This window comes from Pectinophora gossypiella, chromosome 12 (assembly GCF_024362695.1).
Source record: "Pectinophora gossypiella chromosome 12, ilPecGoss1.1, whole genome shotgun sequence".
Taxonomy (NCBI): Eukaryota; Metazoa; Arthropoda; class Insecta; order Lepidoptera; family Gelechiidae; genus Pectinophora; species Pectinophora gossypiella.
In genome coordinates, this window is record NC_065415.1 from 15195544 (window position 1) to 15209163 (window position 13620).

General features: G+C 36.9%; 3 protein-coding genes across 4 annotated transcripts in view; 1 reads left to right on the forward strand and 2 right to left on the reverse strand.

Annotated features, from left to right (window-relative positions):
* The window catches only part of LOC126371220 (exostosin-2), a 42088-nt gene extending 39853 nt beyond the window's left edge, over positions 1–2235 (reverse strand). Inside the window, exons 1-2 of the mRNA XM_050016484.1 lie at positions 1584–2235; positions 590–1352 (exon numbers count right to left, since the gene is read on the reverse strand). Of these exons, the coding sequence (XP_049872441.1) occupies positions 590–1352; positions 1584–2119 (1299 nt within the window). The 5' untranslated portion in view covers positions 2120–2235. The remainder of the gene's footprint in view (positions 1–589; positions 1353–1583) is intronic.
* A 1018-nt stretch (positions 2236–3253) lies between these two features.
* LOC126371302 (guanine nucleotide-binding protein subunit beta-like protein 1) lies at positions 3254–5043 on the forward strand. Its single transcript, XM_050016606.1, has 2 exons — positions 3254–3523; positions 3859–5043. Exons 1-2 carry the CDS (start codon positions 3374–3376, stop codon positions 4672–4674), a joined length of 966 nt encoding a protein of 321 aa, XP_049872563.1. The 5' UTR covers positions 3254–3373; the 3' UTR covers positions 4675–5043.
* Positions 5044–6054: 1011 nt separating this feature from the next.
* Positions 6055–13620, reverse strand: part of LOC126371228 (sine oculis-binding protein homolog) — a 67680-nt gene continuing 60114 nt past the window's right edge. For both annotated transcript variants that reach the window (XM_050016496.1, XM_050016495.1), the window contains exons 3-4: positions 9619–9794; positions 6055–7484 (exon numbers count right to left, since the gene is read on the reverse strand). In XM_050016496.1, coding sequence (XP_049872453.1) covers positions 6261–7484; positions 9619–9794 — 1400 coding nt within the window. In that variant the 3' untranslated portion in view covers positions 6055–6260. The remainder of the gene's footprint in view (positions 7485–9618; positions 9795–13620) is intronic.

The following is a 13620-nucleotide window of genomic DNA, read 5'->3' on the forward strand; positions in this document are numbered from 1 at the left end:
TTTTTTATTGACACCCGAGTGATAAGATAATGTAGAACGCACGACATCATACAAAATTATTATCATAAAATCGTGTTGCGTATAGCGTGACTATACGATAACTTATAATTATACAAAAAAAATGCTATAACATGTGCGAAATAAATACGTATATTTCTACGAAAAAAAAAATTACATACTTTTGCCTTCTACACAAAGCTGAGGCAACCCTATACAGAATGTTAGTGACATCGTAACGAAAACTTTGAGGGATGATTCAGACCATGATTCTGAGTTGATATCAAGTGGAATTTTCCGTCGCAAAAGTATAGAACTGAAAGTAATTTAAAAAACCACAAAGACAGGAAATTCCACTTGATATCAACTCAGAATCATCGTCTGAACCATCCCCCTCAGTAGTCGTTATGATGTCACTAACACTGTATTTTTAGAAGGCCTGTTCTATCCAAGAGAACTATAAACTGGTCCCATCTTGCTACTTGATGATGTAGGGTTTGTAACGGTCCACTCTCGAACTACATTCAACTCCCTTAACACAAGGTGTCTATTTATTTCACACAAGTTATACCTTAGTTTACTAGATACTCACCAAATGTACAGGCATATTCCAGTCTTCATACGTCCTCCCTGCTAACGGGAACACTTTCTCATTCAATATCTCTAAGGCAGTAAGTGTTATCTTCTCAATACTCTCAAAATACTTCTCATACACCCAACGCAATTGCCAGTATAACTCACCCCGTCTCTCACTACTAACCGAATGCACAATTTTCACTAAATTTTTAATATTATTCTCAGGTACAAATAACGCAATTCGCTGCCAGTCAATGTGGGAACTGAACGGCATCACTACGGAGTCAGCAATGATCACTGGAATGCATTGAGATGCTATTGCATCCATCAACACAGCTTGAATAAGCCTCTTGCTTCGTACAACTACGCAGAACATTCCCTCCTTCAAAACATCTGGATAGTTAAATATTCTCCCCGTAGTGTATTCACAACGTTTCAAGTGATGAACTGTCCCGTCTTCAGTCTTACATTTGTCTAAAAGTAGTAAATCGTTGGATGACGATGCAATGTTTTGTAATTGGGCTAAATAGTCATGCGGGATATTCAGTTGGCTGGATATTATAAGAAAATTCTTTTGATCGTGTTGTCTATTGTCTATACTGGCTGCGAGTGGGCTGTAAAGAGGCATGGATATGTCGAAGCCATATCGGAAGGACCACGTGTCGAAACCAGCTCCGGCTATAATGGCTTTTCCGGTGTTGAGATCAACAACGGTGTTATAGTTCGGAGCTGAACCGGGCAGCATATTGAATATAAGATGGTTCTCTCCATTGTTCCAGCTGTTGAGAAAAACAAAGATAGCTGTATATATGTATTTTTTTAATGATTTATTAACTTGCAACTTTTAATTGTTAATTATTTGATTAACAGTGCCTATGTATAGAACTTAAACCATCCTAACCTAGCATAACTTAGAGATTTTAATTATGTGATTCCACATTTTGTTTTATTTTTCTTTATACCTATTTATTTGTATTGTGTGCTTATTACAGAAAATAAGAAATACTTACTGTTTGAGTGAGCCCAGAACTTTAGAGACATGTTTGGTGGAGAAAGTCTGTTGGTTGAGGGTGTCAATACTGGGGACTAGCAGGCACGCTTCTTCAGGATCGGCAGTGTAGTACCGACTCCGTCTTATAGTATCAAGGATCACGTAAAACTCCTTAGACAACCGCGATACATGAACCCCCTCCTCGGACCGATAATCCTTCAAAGGGTAAATATAAATCGTTATCTTATCGTGGCCGCCTCTCCCACACCTATACACGTCGAAACACTCCCAATAGGTGCAATTCGGGAAACGGCCCTGCGCCACCGACCACTCATTTGACACTTTTATCACTTCCACACTCTCACTCTCCAAGCTTACTGGCTCGTGGAAGTCTGTCCGAGGAGCACTAGTAGAAAAAGCATTAAACACCACAATAAACACTAAAGACAACACTATAAACAAGAGTAGGCCAACGAAAAACCTATGAAACAAGATTTTTCTATACGACAAATATTTCGATTGCTTGCTCGCTTTTATAAACGACTCCCCGGCCATTTGTGATTTCGATGATTAAATTAATCTTCTTAATTTATGTATGGCACCCATTATTAGAGAAAATCAATTATTTCTCATTCAAAAATTCATGAATCAGTAAAACACTGCTCTTCAGATTTCAGAAGTGATTATATGACAGCCACCAGCTGTCAATCTTTGTGTGACTGCCACAGTTTAAAAAACGTAACGTTCGTTTCAAAATTGTATTTAGTAAAGTAGTTTAAATAAAATAAAAAATAAAGCAGGCCATACAATAAAAAAATATACGCTAATAATTTAAGTAAGAACCGAAGGATTTTTTCATTGTCACCTCATCGCATTTACTCTTGCTTGATAAACGAAATGTTCAGGAAACATTAGTTTAGCATCCGGATAAAATAAAAACCAACAACAACAGGTTTCAACGTTTCAACAGGTTTCGTAATCAAAAGTGGAAGGTGAATTAATAATGCTTATAGATGGGCTATCTACACGGTATTTTGGATGAATTGACATTTATTTCATTTACCTTTCCTGTCCTTCTAATTAGATGGATATCGACATTTTTTACCGAAAATGCCAAGTAGATTGCCCATTTTTAATCATGTGTTTAAAATTGGGCAATCCTATTAAAATCGGCCGCGGTTTTCATCTCCGTAACTTTTGAATTAATAAGTATTTGGTCTATTTACACTGTTAAAGTTTATAATGTTTATTGTTAAGTGTTGGGGACATGACCAATCCCCCGCCGTTTTGAATGGGCCACGACATTTTTATGCAATGCTATGAATGGCGAACAAAATTATGTCGACTACTATAACTGATTGTATTATTAGGTATATCTGTCCGTGAACAGAAAACTTTAAAAAATAAATTCTCATTAAACTATGGGACGAACATACCCTATAGGTGGGAGCGTTCATAACATCAATGTAGTTTCCTATTCATTACTCAGCGATAGTAGCAAAAAAGTATAAATAACTAAGATAACTAATTTATATTTGTTTGAAAAGTATTTTTATTGAGTATAGATAGTTTTTAATATCTTTTTGCAGACTATTTAATTTTCTTTTAACTATGATAAATCATTTTTCTAAATATTTTAGGAATTTGTCGAACATTACGAACAGAACCATGACGACGTAAACTTTCTTGTTTTTCTGTCAGTTTTGTGTTGTGCGTAGTTGTGGTTGAGTTTCTGATGGCTTAATTTAATTTTGTTATTATTTTATTTTCATATTCCGATTATACCTTTCGGTTCGAGCTTGACCAGAAATGGCTTTGCTACCTCCAGATCCAGTTTATACGATTAGAAACGTCGACAATGTGCCCGTTTACTCGTTGGCATTTAGCTTCTTACCGGGCGGTTTGGAGAGGTTACTAGCCGGCTCGAAAAACGGCTATGTTTATGCATACAACCTTCAGGTGAGATCAGATATTCCAAGGATATCGAATTGTTATCTTACTGGTGAATTTAAACTGCGTAGAATATCGATATGACGCCTCGAAACGGTTAAATGCGCACCTCCATGTTCCTTTGTTTACTACCCCCATTTTGTGACCTAGAAAAATAATAATCGGCGTCGGCTTCGCTTGGTGGTCCGTTATAGTAGAGCTGTTTATTGTTTCGTGTGTGGACTCAGCTGGTTGTACTTTTTGTGGTTATTACTCATACAATTTTGATATTCCCATAGCACGTTTTTTCAATAAAACTTTGTGATACCTACCTACTTTCTAAATGTTAAATATGTTTTTTTCAGACTAATCGTGTTCAGCAGAAGATCCAAGTTGGTCAAGCTCCCATTCTCCATCTCATCCATACCAGCAGCCACCTCGTCACCCAGGAAAAAGGCGGAAAGTACAAGGTCTTCAACCTCACCAATAGTGGCTACAAAGAACAAGCCGTCATCGAAACCGACTACCCTGGATTCTGCCGCTTCGCAACCAACACAAAACTCGAAACAATCTACGTACCTGACAAAGAATCCAAAATAAATATGTACAATTTTTCTGGAGAAAAAATGGGATGTCTGGAGCCGGAAGCTACTATGAAACTTGGAGATCCAATGTGTCTGAAATATCTTGAATTTCCAAGTGAGCGGCCATGCCTGCTGGCCGGCTACGAGGCTGGGTGGCTCCTGCTGTGGGATCTCAATACTAGTCAATGCATCAGCAAACTGCAAACAAAGGAATGTCCGATGTCAGTGGACTTCCACCGCGAACAACAAAGAGGCATAATCGGCAATGCCTCTGATGTAATTCAGATATTTAGCATAGGGAAACAAGACTTAAGCTTGGCACACAAGTTGGATGTTACTATTAAGAATCCTGGAATCAATAAGGTGCAGACTCGTATGGATGGAAAGGTGTTCGCTTCTGGTGGCTGGGACGGACACATTCGCATCTTCTCCTGGTTCTCCCTGCGACCACTGGTCGTCCTGACTGAGCACAAGCAAGCCGTGCAAGACGTCGTCTATTCCACTGAGAAGGTGTCACTGTGGAAAGCCCACCTTATGGCAGCTGGAGGTCTGGACGGAGCCATCACTCTTTGGGATTTATACAATGCCAAGCAGTAATGCATTTAAAGACCTACAACTTGTAGAATAGTCTTTCTGAGACAAGCTACTTAAAAAGAAAAAGTATTATAGATTTTTTCTCTTCTAGTGGTCTTACCCAACACGCCATAATTGCCTTTAATTAAATTGTTTATAGATGACGATGCATCTACGATGCTTTAATTTGAAGATATATTTTATTACAATGCAATGTTTCAATTGGATCTCAAGGAATGTACAAGAAAACAATAATAAAGGCACGTCCCAGTGCCCAAGCTGTTAGTTGTAAGGTAAAATGTTGTTAATTATAGCAGTGAATATTTTCCAAGAATGGTTTCTAGCAATGTTTTTTTGAAGGTCGAAACATTAAATCTGTGAAATTTTACAAAATCTTTCATTGCATTTGAAAATTCTTATCTAATTTTTGTATCCTAAGAATTAAAATTATAAGTTGCACATAAGACATCAGATTTTGAAATGGAATAACAGTTTTGGATTGACTGTGATGTTGTCACAAGTGTTATAAGAAAATATTTATGGTTTTGATGATAAAGCATTACTCAAACATACTAAACAAATAACAAGTATAAAGAGCATAAAACACAAGTTTACAGATATAATGATGTGTTTTTACACAAGTTGAAAAAAAAAAGTCTAGGCCATTAATCCTTTTGGGCTGTATATAAACTCTTTGCCTCGTCTGTCATCTTTCTCTTATGAGCTGTTATCATGTATACCAATTGATCCTTTTATTTTGCTGTTTTATTAAAGTATTGCTTGTTTTTATATAAAAAAAAAAAAAACATAAACTTTTTCACAATGAGGTAAGTAATTACATTTGCTTCGATCCTGACACACTTCTCTTGCTTTCTCCACGTTCATCAGTCGTTTTATACGCGCACGCCGGTTCAGAATAGATCGTACTAAACCTTTTCTAAGGACATCTCCAATTTGGTCAATATACGTCCTTCTAGGTCTTCCTCTGCCAGCCTTACCACCGACCTTCGCTTTATATACCGCTTTCGTAATCCTATTATCCTTCATCCGCTCTACGTGTCCAATCCAACTTAACATTTCCTTTTTCAAGCTTAGTCATTTTATCATCTTTTACACCACATCTCCATACCACAAAACTTACTTTATAATTATGCTCAAATGATCATACATTTGTTTTTATTTTTGTCTCTGGTTATTCCTTATATTAAACGTACATACTTATACTCACCCCCGTAATACCTAATGGGGTAGGCATTCACAAGCAAAGACAACTTGCAGGCACTGTTGATACGAAGTCCTAAAATGGATATGAACCTTATGTTGACAAGGGATCAGCCTGTCGCCTATAACAATACCATTCGCCATTCGTTAGATTGAAAATTGGATAAAATTGAAACTAACAAATACACGTCAACATTTTATTCGACATCGAAGTTTATAAGTTACTAATATCACATATATACTTACAGTGCGCGCTAATATACTTATCGGAAACATTTAGATAATAAATCTTACTGCTAGGACTAGCAAGTTTAAAGTAACTGAACTCAGTTCGGATTATCATACTTGTGATATGTATGAAGGATTACCATAAAACGAGAGATAAAAATTTACACTTCTACGATTTTTCGTGTTTTCGGAATGAGCGGGTCGTCTTCTGAGGTTACCTCCACCAGTCTTCGCCGTTTGCGCAGTGGTCTGGTAGATTCTGAGGGCTCTCGAGGCTTTGGGACTATTTTAGCCATTTTGTTACCTAACCTCGTTATTTTAAACTTCGGCAATGTCTGCTCTGGGTTTCCTGTCTCTGTGCCTTCGCCTTCACATCTATCGTCTTCCAATCTCTCATTTACATCGTTTTGTTCAGGGTAGCTGCTTTCTTCAGTGGCTTCAGGTGTGACTGCGATATTTGTATTTTCTGCTTTATTTTTGTCAGCGTTCATTGTAAAGTCTAACGGTCCTTCAGAGTCATCCGTTTTCACTTCATTCTTTACTTTGTTTAGGCAGTGTGCTTGAATGAAGGATGTGATAGGCATCGGGATTGGTATAGGGAAAGGTATGGGTATCACGACTGGGTATGGGACTAGCACTGTGACAGGAGGGGTCTGCCCCATCGCATGGGGGAAGCTCATCGGCGGTGGGAGACGGGGTCTCTCAGGGACCATTCCTGGTCGTGGCATGAAGTGTCTCGGGGGGAACATATTTGGCATTGAGTGTCTTTCTGGGCCATTTTCCATGAACGTTGGAGGCGGCATTCCGAATATTGGATTTGAGAATGGAGGTGGTATAGGGTTTGAGTGAGGAGGCGAATGTATGGTGCTGTTTCCAGCTGTAGACGCAGGCGAAGACCCGTCTGACGGGCTGCATAGTCGCAAGTCGTGCGCTTTGGGGGTCGAAGCGTTTTGCCTCATAGTTTGTGACGTCACTGTAGCTGAACATTTAGAAGTCCTACGTTTCCGCAAGTTCATCTTATTCCTGGTCTCCTTCTTCTCTTTCTGAGGTTTTTCTTCCGTCGGTTTCGGTTTCATCAGCTTCGCTGTTGGCGCTATGGTTATCAGTGGTAACGGGGATTTTCTCTGAGTCTTTGGGGGTTCAGATTTTTCGGTTGATTTCGGATTTTCTGGGTTGGATGACGCTGATTTGTCCGAAGTGGGGGATGCAGATCGGCTTTTGCAGTTCTTGAGCCATAGGTCTGGGGTGATAAGATTGGATGTCGACGCGGCGTTCACCAAGTGTGGGTTGAGATCGAGGTGCGCCTGCGTCTCTCGGCAGAATATGTGCATCTTGTACTGGTTCAGGCATTTGTCCGAGCAGAACTGTAGCTGTGTGGCGCCATCCTGGAACGTATAAAGTAAACATAGTAAAATCTAATTTTCGAAGAACATTATTTTGCTCTGAAATGAAAGAAGCTCTCTGTTTCCTATGTGATATGTTTACCGTAGATGTTAATAAGTACTTAGTGTGGGTATTTAAGTAGGTACATGTTTATCTGCATTTCTTCAAGATGATTAAACACATAAGTTCATGACTTTATCCCAATTGGGGTAACTCAGAGGTACATCAGATGATGAACTAAGTACCCACACCTCACCGAGCTTTCTGTTAGACCAACGTGATAGGTGGTGAGCCGTATCGCCGTCTATAATGGTCGAGCTAACTGTGTACTTATAAGTGAAAACTGTACTTGATAAACTAATAGCTTGTTGGTGGAAGTCCGGTCCGGGGTTGGAACTGGCGCTTCCCGTTTGAGAAGCAACCCGATGTACCATAGGAAGCATACCAGTAGTAGTAAGGTAGATGTGTTAGTAGATTATGTGTAGTAGACAGTAGTCTGTTATGTAATGTACCTAATACTAAAAAAAATGTGTCGTTTTATTTTATAAGTTCAATCTGCACCATTGGCCTAAACCAATGATTGTCCAATTTGTTTTCGAATTCATGTTTGGGTCATAAATTATTACAACGTGCTCAGCGGTGACGGAAAACATCCTGAGGAAACCCACATTCCCGCATTTCCCTTCGCGGGTTGGAGGTCAGACAGGCAGTCGCTTCTGTAAAAAACCGGACCTGTCAAATCGTCAGGTTAGGTAAGCGGACAAAAACATTATATTAAAACGTGTTTGTGTGTAGTGTATACTTACGAAATAATGCATATAAAATAATAAGATAAATAAATAGATAATGGTGCTAATTCCTGTAAATACCATCTAATTTTATTTTAGGTTATATCTGTCATTTTCTTATCCGCCGAAAAGGAAAGGGACGGGTAATCGACAAGCATAAAATTTATGGAACACACGTCAATTTTAAGCACAAATCTAAAACAACCGTCTAAAAATTCGCCCGGGTTATTCATTTATTTACTCATTCTTCCTAAAATTAAGAGCTGTCAATCATCCGTCCCTTTCCTTTTCGGCGGATAAGAAAATGACAGGTATAACTTAAAGTAAAATTAAGAGATGTCTGCAGGAATCGGGGCCAATAGCCCCGATTCCTGCAGACACCTCCTAAATTTACTTTAAGTTATACCTGTCAGAAATCAGAATCATTTATTCAACGTAATTATCATGGATAAACTTGTTGAAGGTCAATGTAACATTTTTGAATTTACGTCATTTCGCAAGGTGTTATGGCTGAGGAGAAGAAATGACAAGAAACTGCAACAGCAACACATCTTTTAAAAACCAATGAGGATATACGTACATTACAAGTTATTTAATAACTAGAGGAACACATTCAATACCAGACATTTTTATCATTTAGGTAGTCATTAATCTTATAATAAGCTTTTTTACATAAAGTAAGCTTCACGTGAGCTTTAAATTTATTTTCTGACAAATTTAAAATATTATCTGGTATTTTATTGTAAAAACGTATACATAACCCCAAAAAAGATGAATTTAATTTACTTAATCTAGAATTTTGAATAGCAATTTTATGTTTATTTCTTGTATTGTAAGTATGCCTTTCACAGTTTCTCGGAAGGAGAGATAAGTTTTTACGTACATACATAATGTTTTCATATATATATTGACTTGCGACCGTCAGTATATTTATATCTTTAAACAGCTCCCTCAAAGAGTCCCGACAACTTCTCCTTCTTCTTTTTTTTCAACTGTCCTTTTCTTATCCGCCGAAAAGGAAAGGGACGGATGATTGTCAACAAGTTAATTTTAAAATGAATGAATAACCCGTGCGAATAAAATAGGCATCTCGCTGGTATGCAATCCGTTTGACGTGCTGTCTTCTGAACTCTGTCGAATTATTGGCCGATGTAAAATTTTTAGACGGTTGTTTTAGATTTCTGTTTAAAATTGACGTGTGTTCCATAAATTTTATGCCTGACAATTTCCCGTGCCTTTCTTTTTCAGCGGATAAGAAAATGACAGGTATAACTTAAAATAAAATCAGATAGTGTTTGCAGGAATTAGCACCATTGTTAGAATGTGTTTTAAATACCGCTGTTCTCACCTGAAAGTCCACATAAGCCACAGTGTGTCTGACATGCCGGCACCAGTCGCAAGTCTTCGCTCGCTTGAAGTTGGCCCTGCGGGACTGACTGAAGCACAACTCAGAGCAGAAGGTGGACCCCGCGTGCGCGATGGCGCCCCCTTCTCGCGTCCTCTTGTTGCACCAGGAACATTCATCTGGAATTATAAAAGATAAATGGGTAAACATGGTTTTATGAGCCAAACTTCTTCTAACGTGTGGGTTGTGAGGTGAATTACCAACCTCATCTACACAATAGGGTTATTATTGAACCGCCAAAGGCCCCTGTCATGGCTCATGTAACGACTTCATGTAATGGCTTAACGTGCCTTCCGAAGCACTTATTATCTTACTTTTTAGACAATCAGGTGTTCAGCCTGTAATGTCCTAACCAAACTAGGGATCGCAAAGTGATTTTTGTGATATGTCCCACCGGGATTCGAACCCGGGACCTCCGGACCGTGAGCCTAACGCTCAACCACTGTACCATGGAGGCCGTTAGGTCGCTGGAATAAAACAACTTACTAAGTAGTTACCTATAATATACCTACCCTTAAGTACCTACAATAATAAACAACATAAACAGACTATACACGTCCCACTGCTGGGCACAGGCCTCAATCAACCGTAGGGGGTATGGAGCATACTCCACCACGCTGCTCCACTGCGGGTTGGTGCAGGTGTTCGGGCTAGTTAGCCCGGGACCAACGGCTTAGCGTGCCTTCCGAAGTACGGACAACCCACATAATACTTAATAAAAAAAAATATGCCATGCCAATGCACTCGACATCAACGGATTCCTGTAAAACAAAATTGGAAACCGGATTTAATTGAAAACGAAATAAAATCCCTTGGAATCGCATTGTATTCTCGAATATCATCTCAATTAATTTGCGAATTATATTCAATGGGAAAAAAGACATTGGAAACAGGTAACTGAATACAGCGCACTCATTATAGATATTCTTAGCTGACACTGAACAATGATAGCTCGTTATTCAGTGGTGGGCTGTTCTCTGGAATGTTCCCGAAGTGTTTCCGTTCAAAAAACTAAGATAAGATAAAAGATAAAGATAAAGATAATTTATTTGCTTAAACATGAGTAATTTAAATACAGATGACAATGTTCACATTATAGGTTCTTCATGTTTGCCTTGCGGCGCACAAAATTTTGAGTACCTAGATTATTATCTATATAAATACATGCATCATTATTACAATTTATCATTCAAAAACTCATCTATCGTATAATAACATCTTTTAGTTAACAACTCATTCAATTTTCTTCTAAATAGACTTAAGTTACACAACCTTATTTCTAGTGGTATTTTATTATATATTTTTGGCGCCATGCCAAATACACTCTTCATCATTAATGCAGTATTTGTGCGTTGCTGGCATAGTTTAGCTAAATCACGTGGACGAAGGCGACTATGAAAGGCTGTAGTTTCTACATTTTTGAAAAATCCTGGATTTTTTTTTACAAATACTGCAGTTTCAATTATGTACAGTGAGGGAAATGTTAAAATGTTATACTTTGTAAAGAAAGGTTTACAACTGTCACTATTTTTAAGACCGAACATTGCCCGTATACATCTCTTCTGGCCTTTAAAAACCGTTTCTCTATCTGATGAATTTCCCCAAAAAGTAACACCGTATCTTAAAATTGAAGCTACAAGACCATGATATGCTGATAGGACAGTGGCAACATCTACTATTTGAGATAACCTGAAAAGAGCATAAGACGATCCGGACAGTCTTGAGCACAGTGTTTGAACATGCTCCTTCCACGTGAGTGATTTATCAATCTTAACTCCCAGAAATTTTGTACTTTCTACTTCTTCTATATTAAAGCCTTGGTAATTGATGTCTAAAACTGGAGTCTGAACACGCTGTCGAAATTGCATTAGTTTTGTCTTAATCAGATTTACTAACAAGTTATTATTTTTCATCCAAGTAACTATACCATTCAGTGTGTTATTAATTTCATGTTGATAAGACATTTCGTTTTGACATTCTATCACTACTGCACAGTCATCAGCGAAAAGTGTCACAGGGTATTGTACATGTCTAGGTAGATCATTTATATAAATTATAAATAGCAACGGTCCCAGAATACTACCCTGTGGCACTCCATACCTGACAACTTTTTGACAAGAATGATAGATTTCTTCCCTTTTGGTACCGATATTAATTTTAGTTAATTCAGTGTACTGTTTTCTTTTTACCAAATAAGATCTAATCAGCTTTAATACATTTCCTCTAAACCCATAATGGTCAAGTTTTCGTAAAAGAATTTCATGGTCCACATAATCAAAAGCCTGGGTCATGTCCATAAATATAGCACTTACATGTTTTCTTATGTCAATATTTGCAGTTATCGTTTTTAATAAATAATATATCGCTAAATTAGTTGATCTATCTTTACGGAAGCCTTGCTGTTCTTCAGAGAATATTTTTTTCTTTTCCATGTATTCATTCATCTGTTTATGAATAAACTTTTCAAAGATTTTTGCAAAAATAGTTAAAAGTGCTATCGGCCTGTAACATGACATATCTTCTCTATCGTCTTTTTTGAAGAGTGGCTTAATGACTGCAATCTTCAGGTTATCCGGAAAAGTACCTGTAGTGATGCTTAGATTTATGATATAGCTTAAATGTGGTGCTATACATTCGGCAACATATTTTACAACCTTTGTTGATATTCCGTCATGGCCTACACTATTTTTATTTTTTAATTTTTTTATAATATTTAGTATATCACTTGGTATACTAGGTGCCATAAACATAGAGTTACAAGTAAAATTTATATTTAAATTGTTAATATTCTTATCTGCTTCTGGTATTGGGTTTATTTTGTTAATGAAAAAGTCGTTGAAGCAATTCACAATTTGTTGCGGGTCAGTAATATAATTGTTATCAACTTTAATTTTACATATTTCAGGTTTTGGTATATTTAATTTGGACCTATTTATGATTCTCCACGCCGATTTGCTGATATTCTCTGATTTTCTTAAGGAATTTATATTATATATGCGTTGAGTTGCCTTTAAAATATTTTTGTACGTTCTAGCGTAATTTCGGTACTTTAATTTATTAACATTGTTTGGTTCAAGTCTGGATTTCCAAAGCAACTTTCTTTTTATTTTGCTACTTCGCTTAATGCTCGGGCTTATCCATTTTGTAGTTTTATGAGTTTTAATTTTAATTTCATGTGTAGGGAAGCATAAATCAAAAAATAGTGTAAAAATGTCAATAAATTCGTTATATGCTTCATTTGGGTCATTTGTTAGATATATTTTATTAAAGGAAAAGTTTTCCATGCAATGTCTAAATTTTTTCATATTTTGTTCACTAAAATCTCTTTTTTTTACATACCAGTAGTCTAAAATACATGTAGTTTTTACAGGCAATTTCAATATTTGCGCAGTATGATCAGACATGGCAAATTCCAAAACGTCACAGTGATATTTTTTTTTAATGTTTATTGCAATATTATCGATACAGGTACCACTACTGACTCTTGTTGGTTGTTGTACTACTAATTTAAGATTATAATTTTTAAGACAGTTTTCAAAATCTTGTTTAATATTGTTATTTTTTAAAATGTCAATATTAAAATCTCCACATACAAGTATGTCGTATGATTTTTTTATGATGATTTTATCTAGGACAGACTCAAGCTTTTCAAAAAATAGATTAAGATATAATTTCGTATATTTCGGTATTCGATATATACACACAATTATTAATTTAAGTTTAGCTAATTCTACAGCACAACATTCAAAAATTCCACATATTGATGTGTTTTCTATTTCGGGTAGTTCTCTATATACATGACCATTTTTTATTAAGATACACGCTCCCCCTCTTCCTTTTTGTCTAGCGTAAGAAGCCACTATTTTATAATTTTGTATCAATACTGCATCTCTACCAGAACTGGCTCGCATGTTATGCTCTGTAATACAGATAACATCGACATTA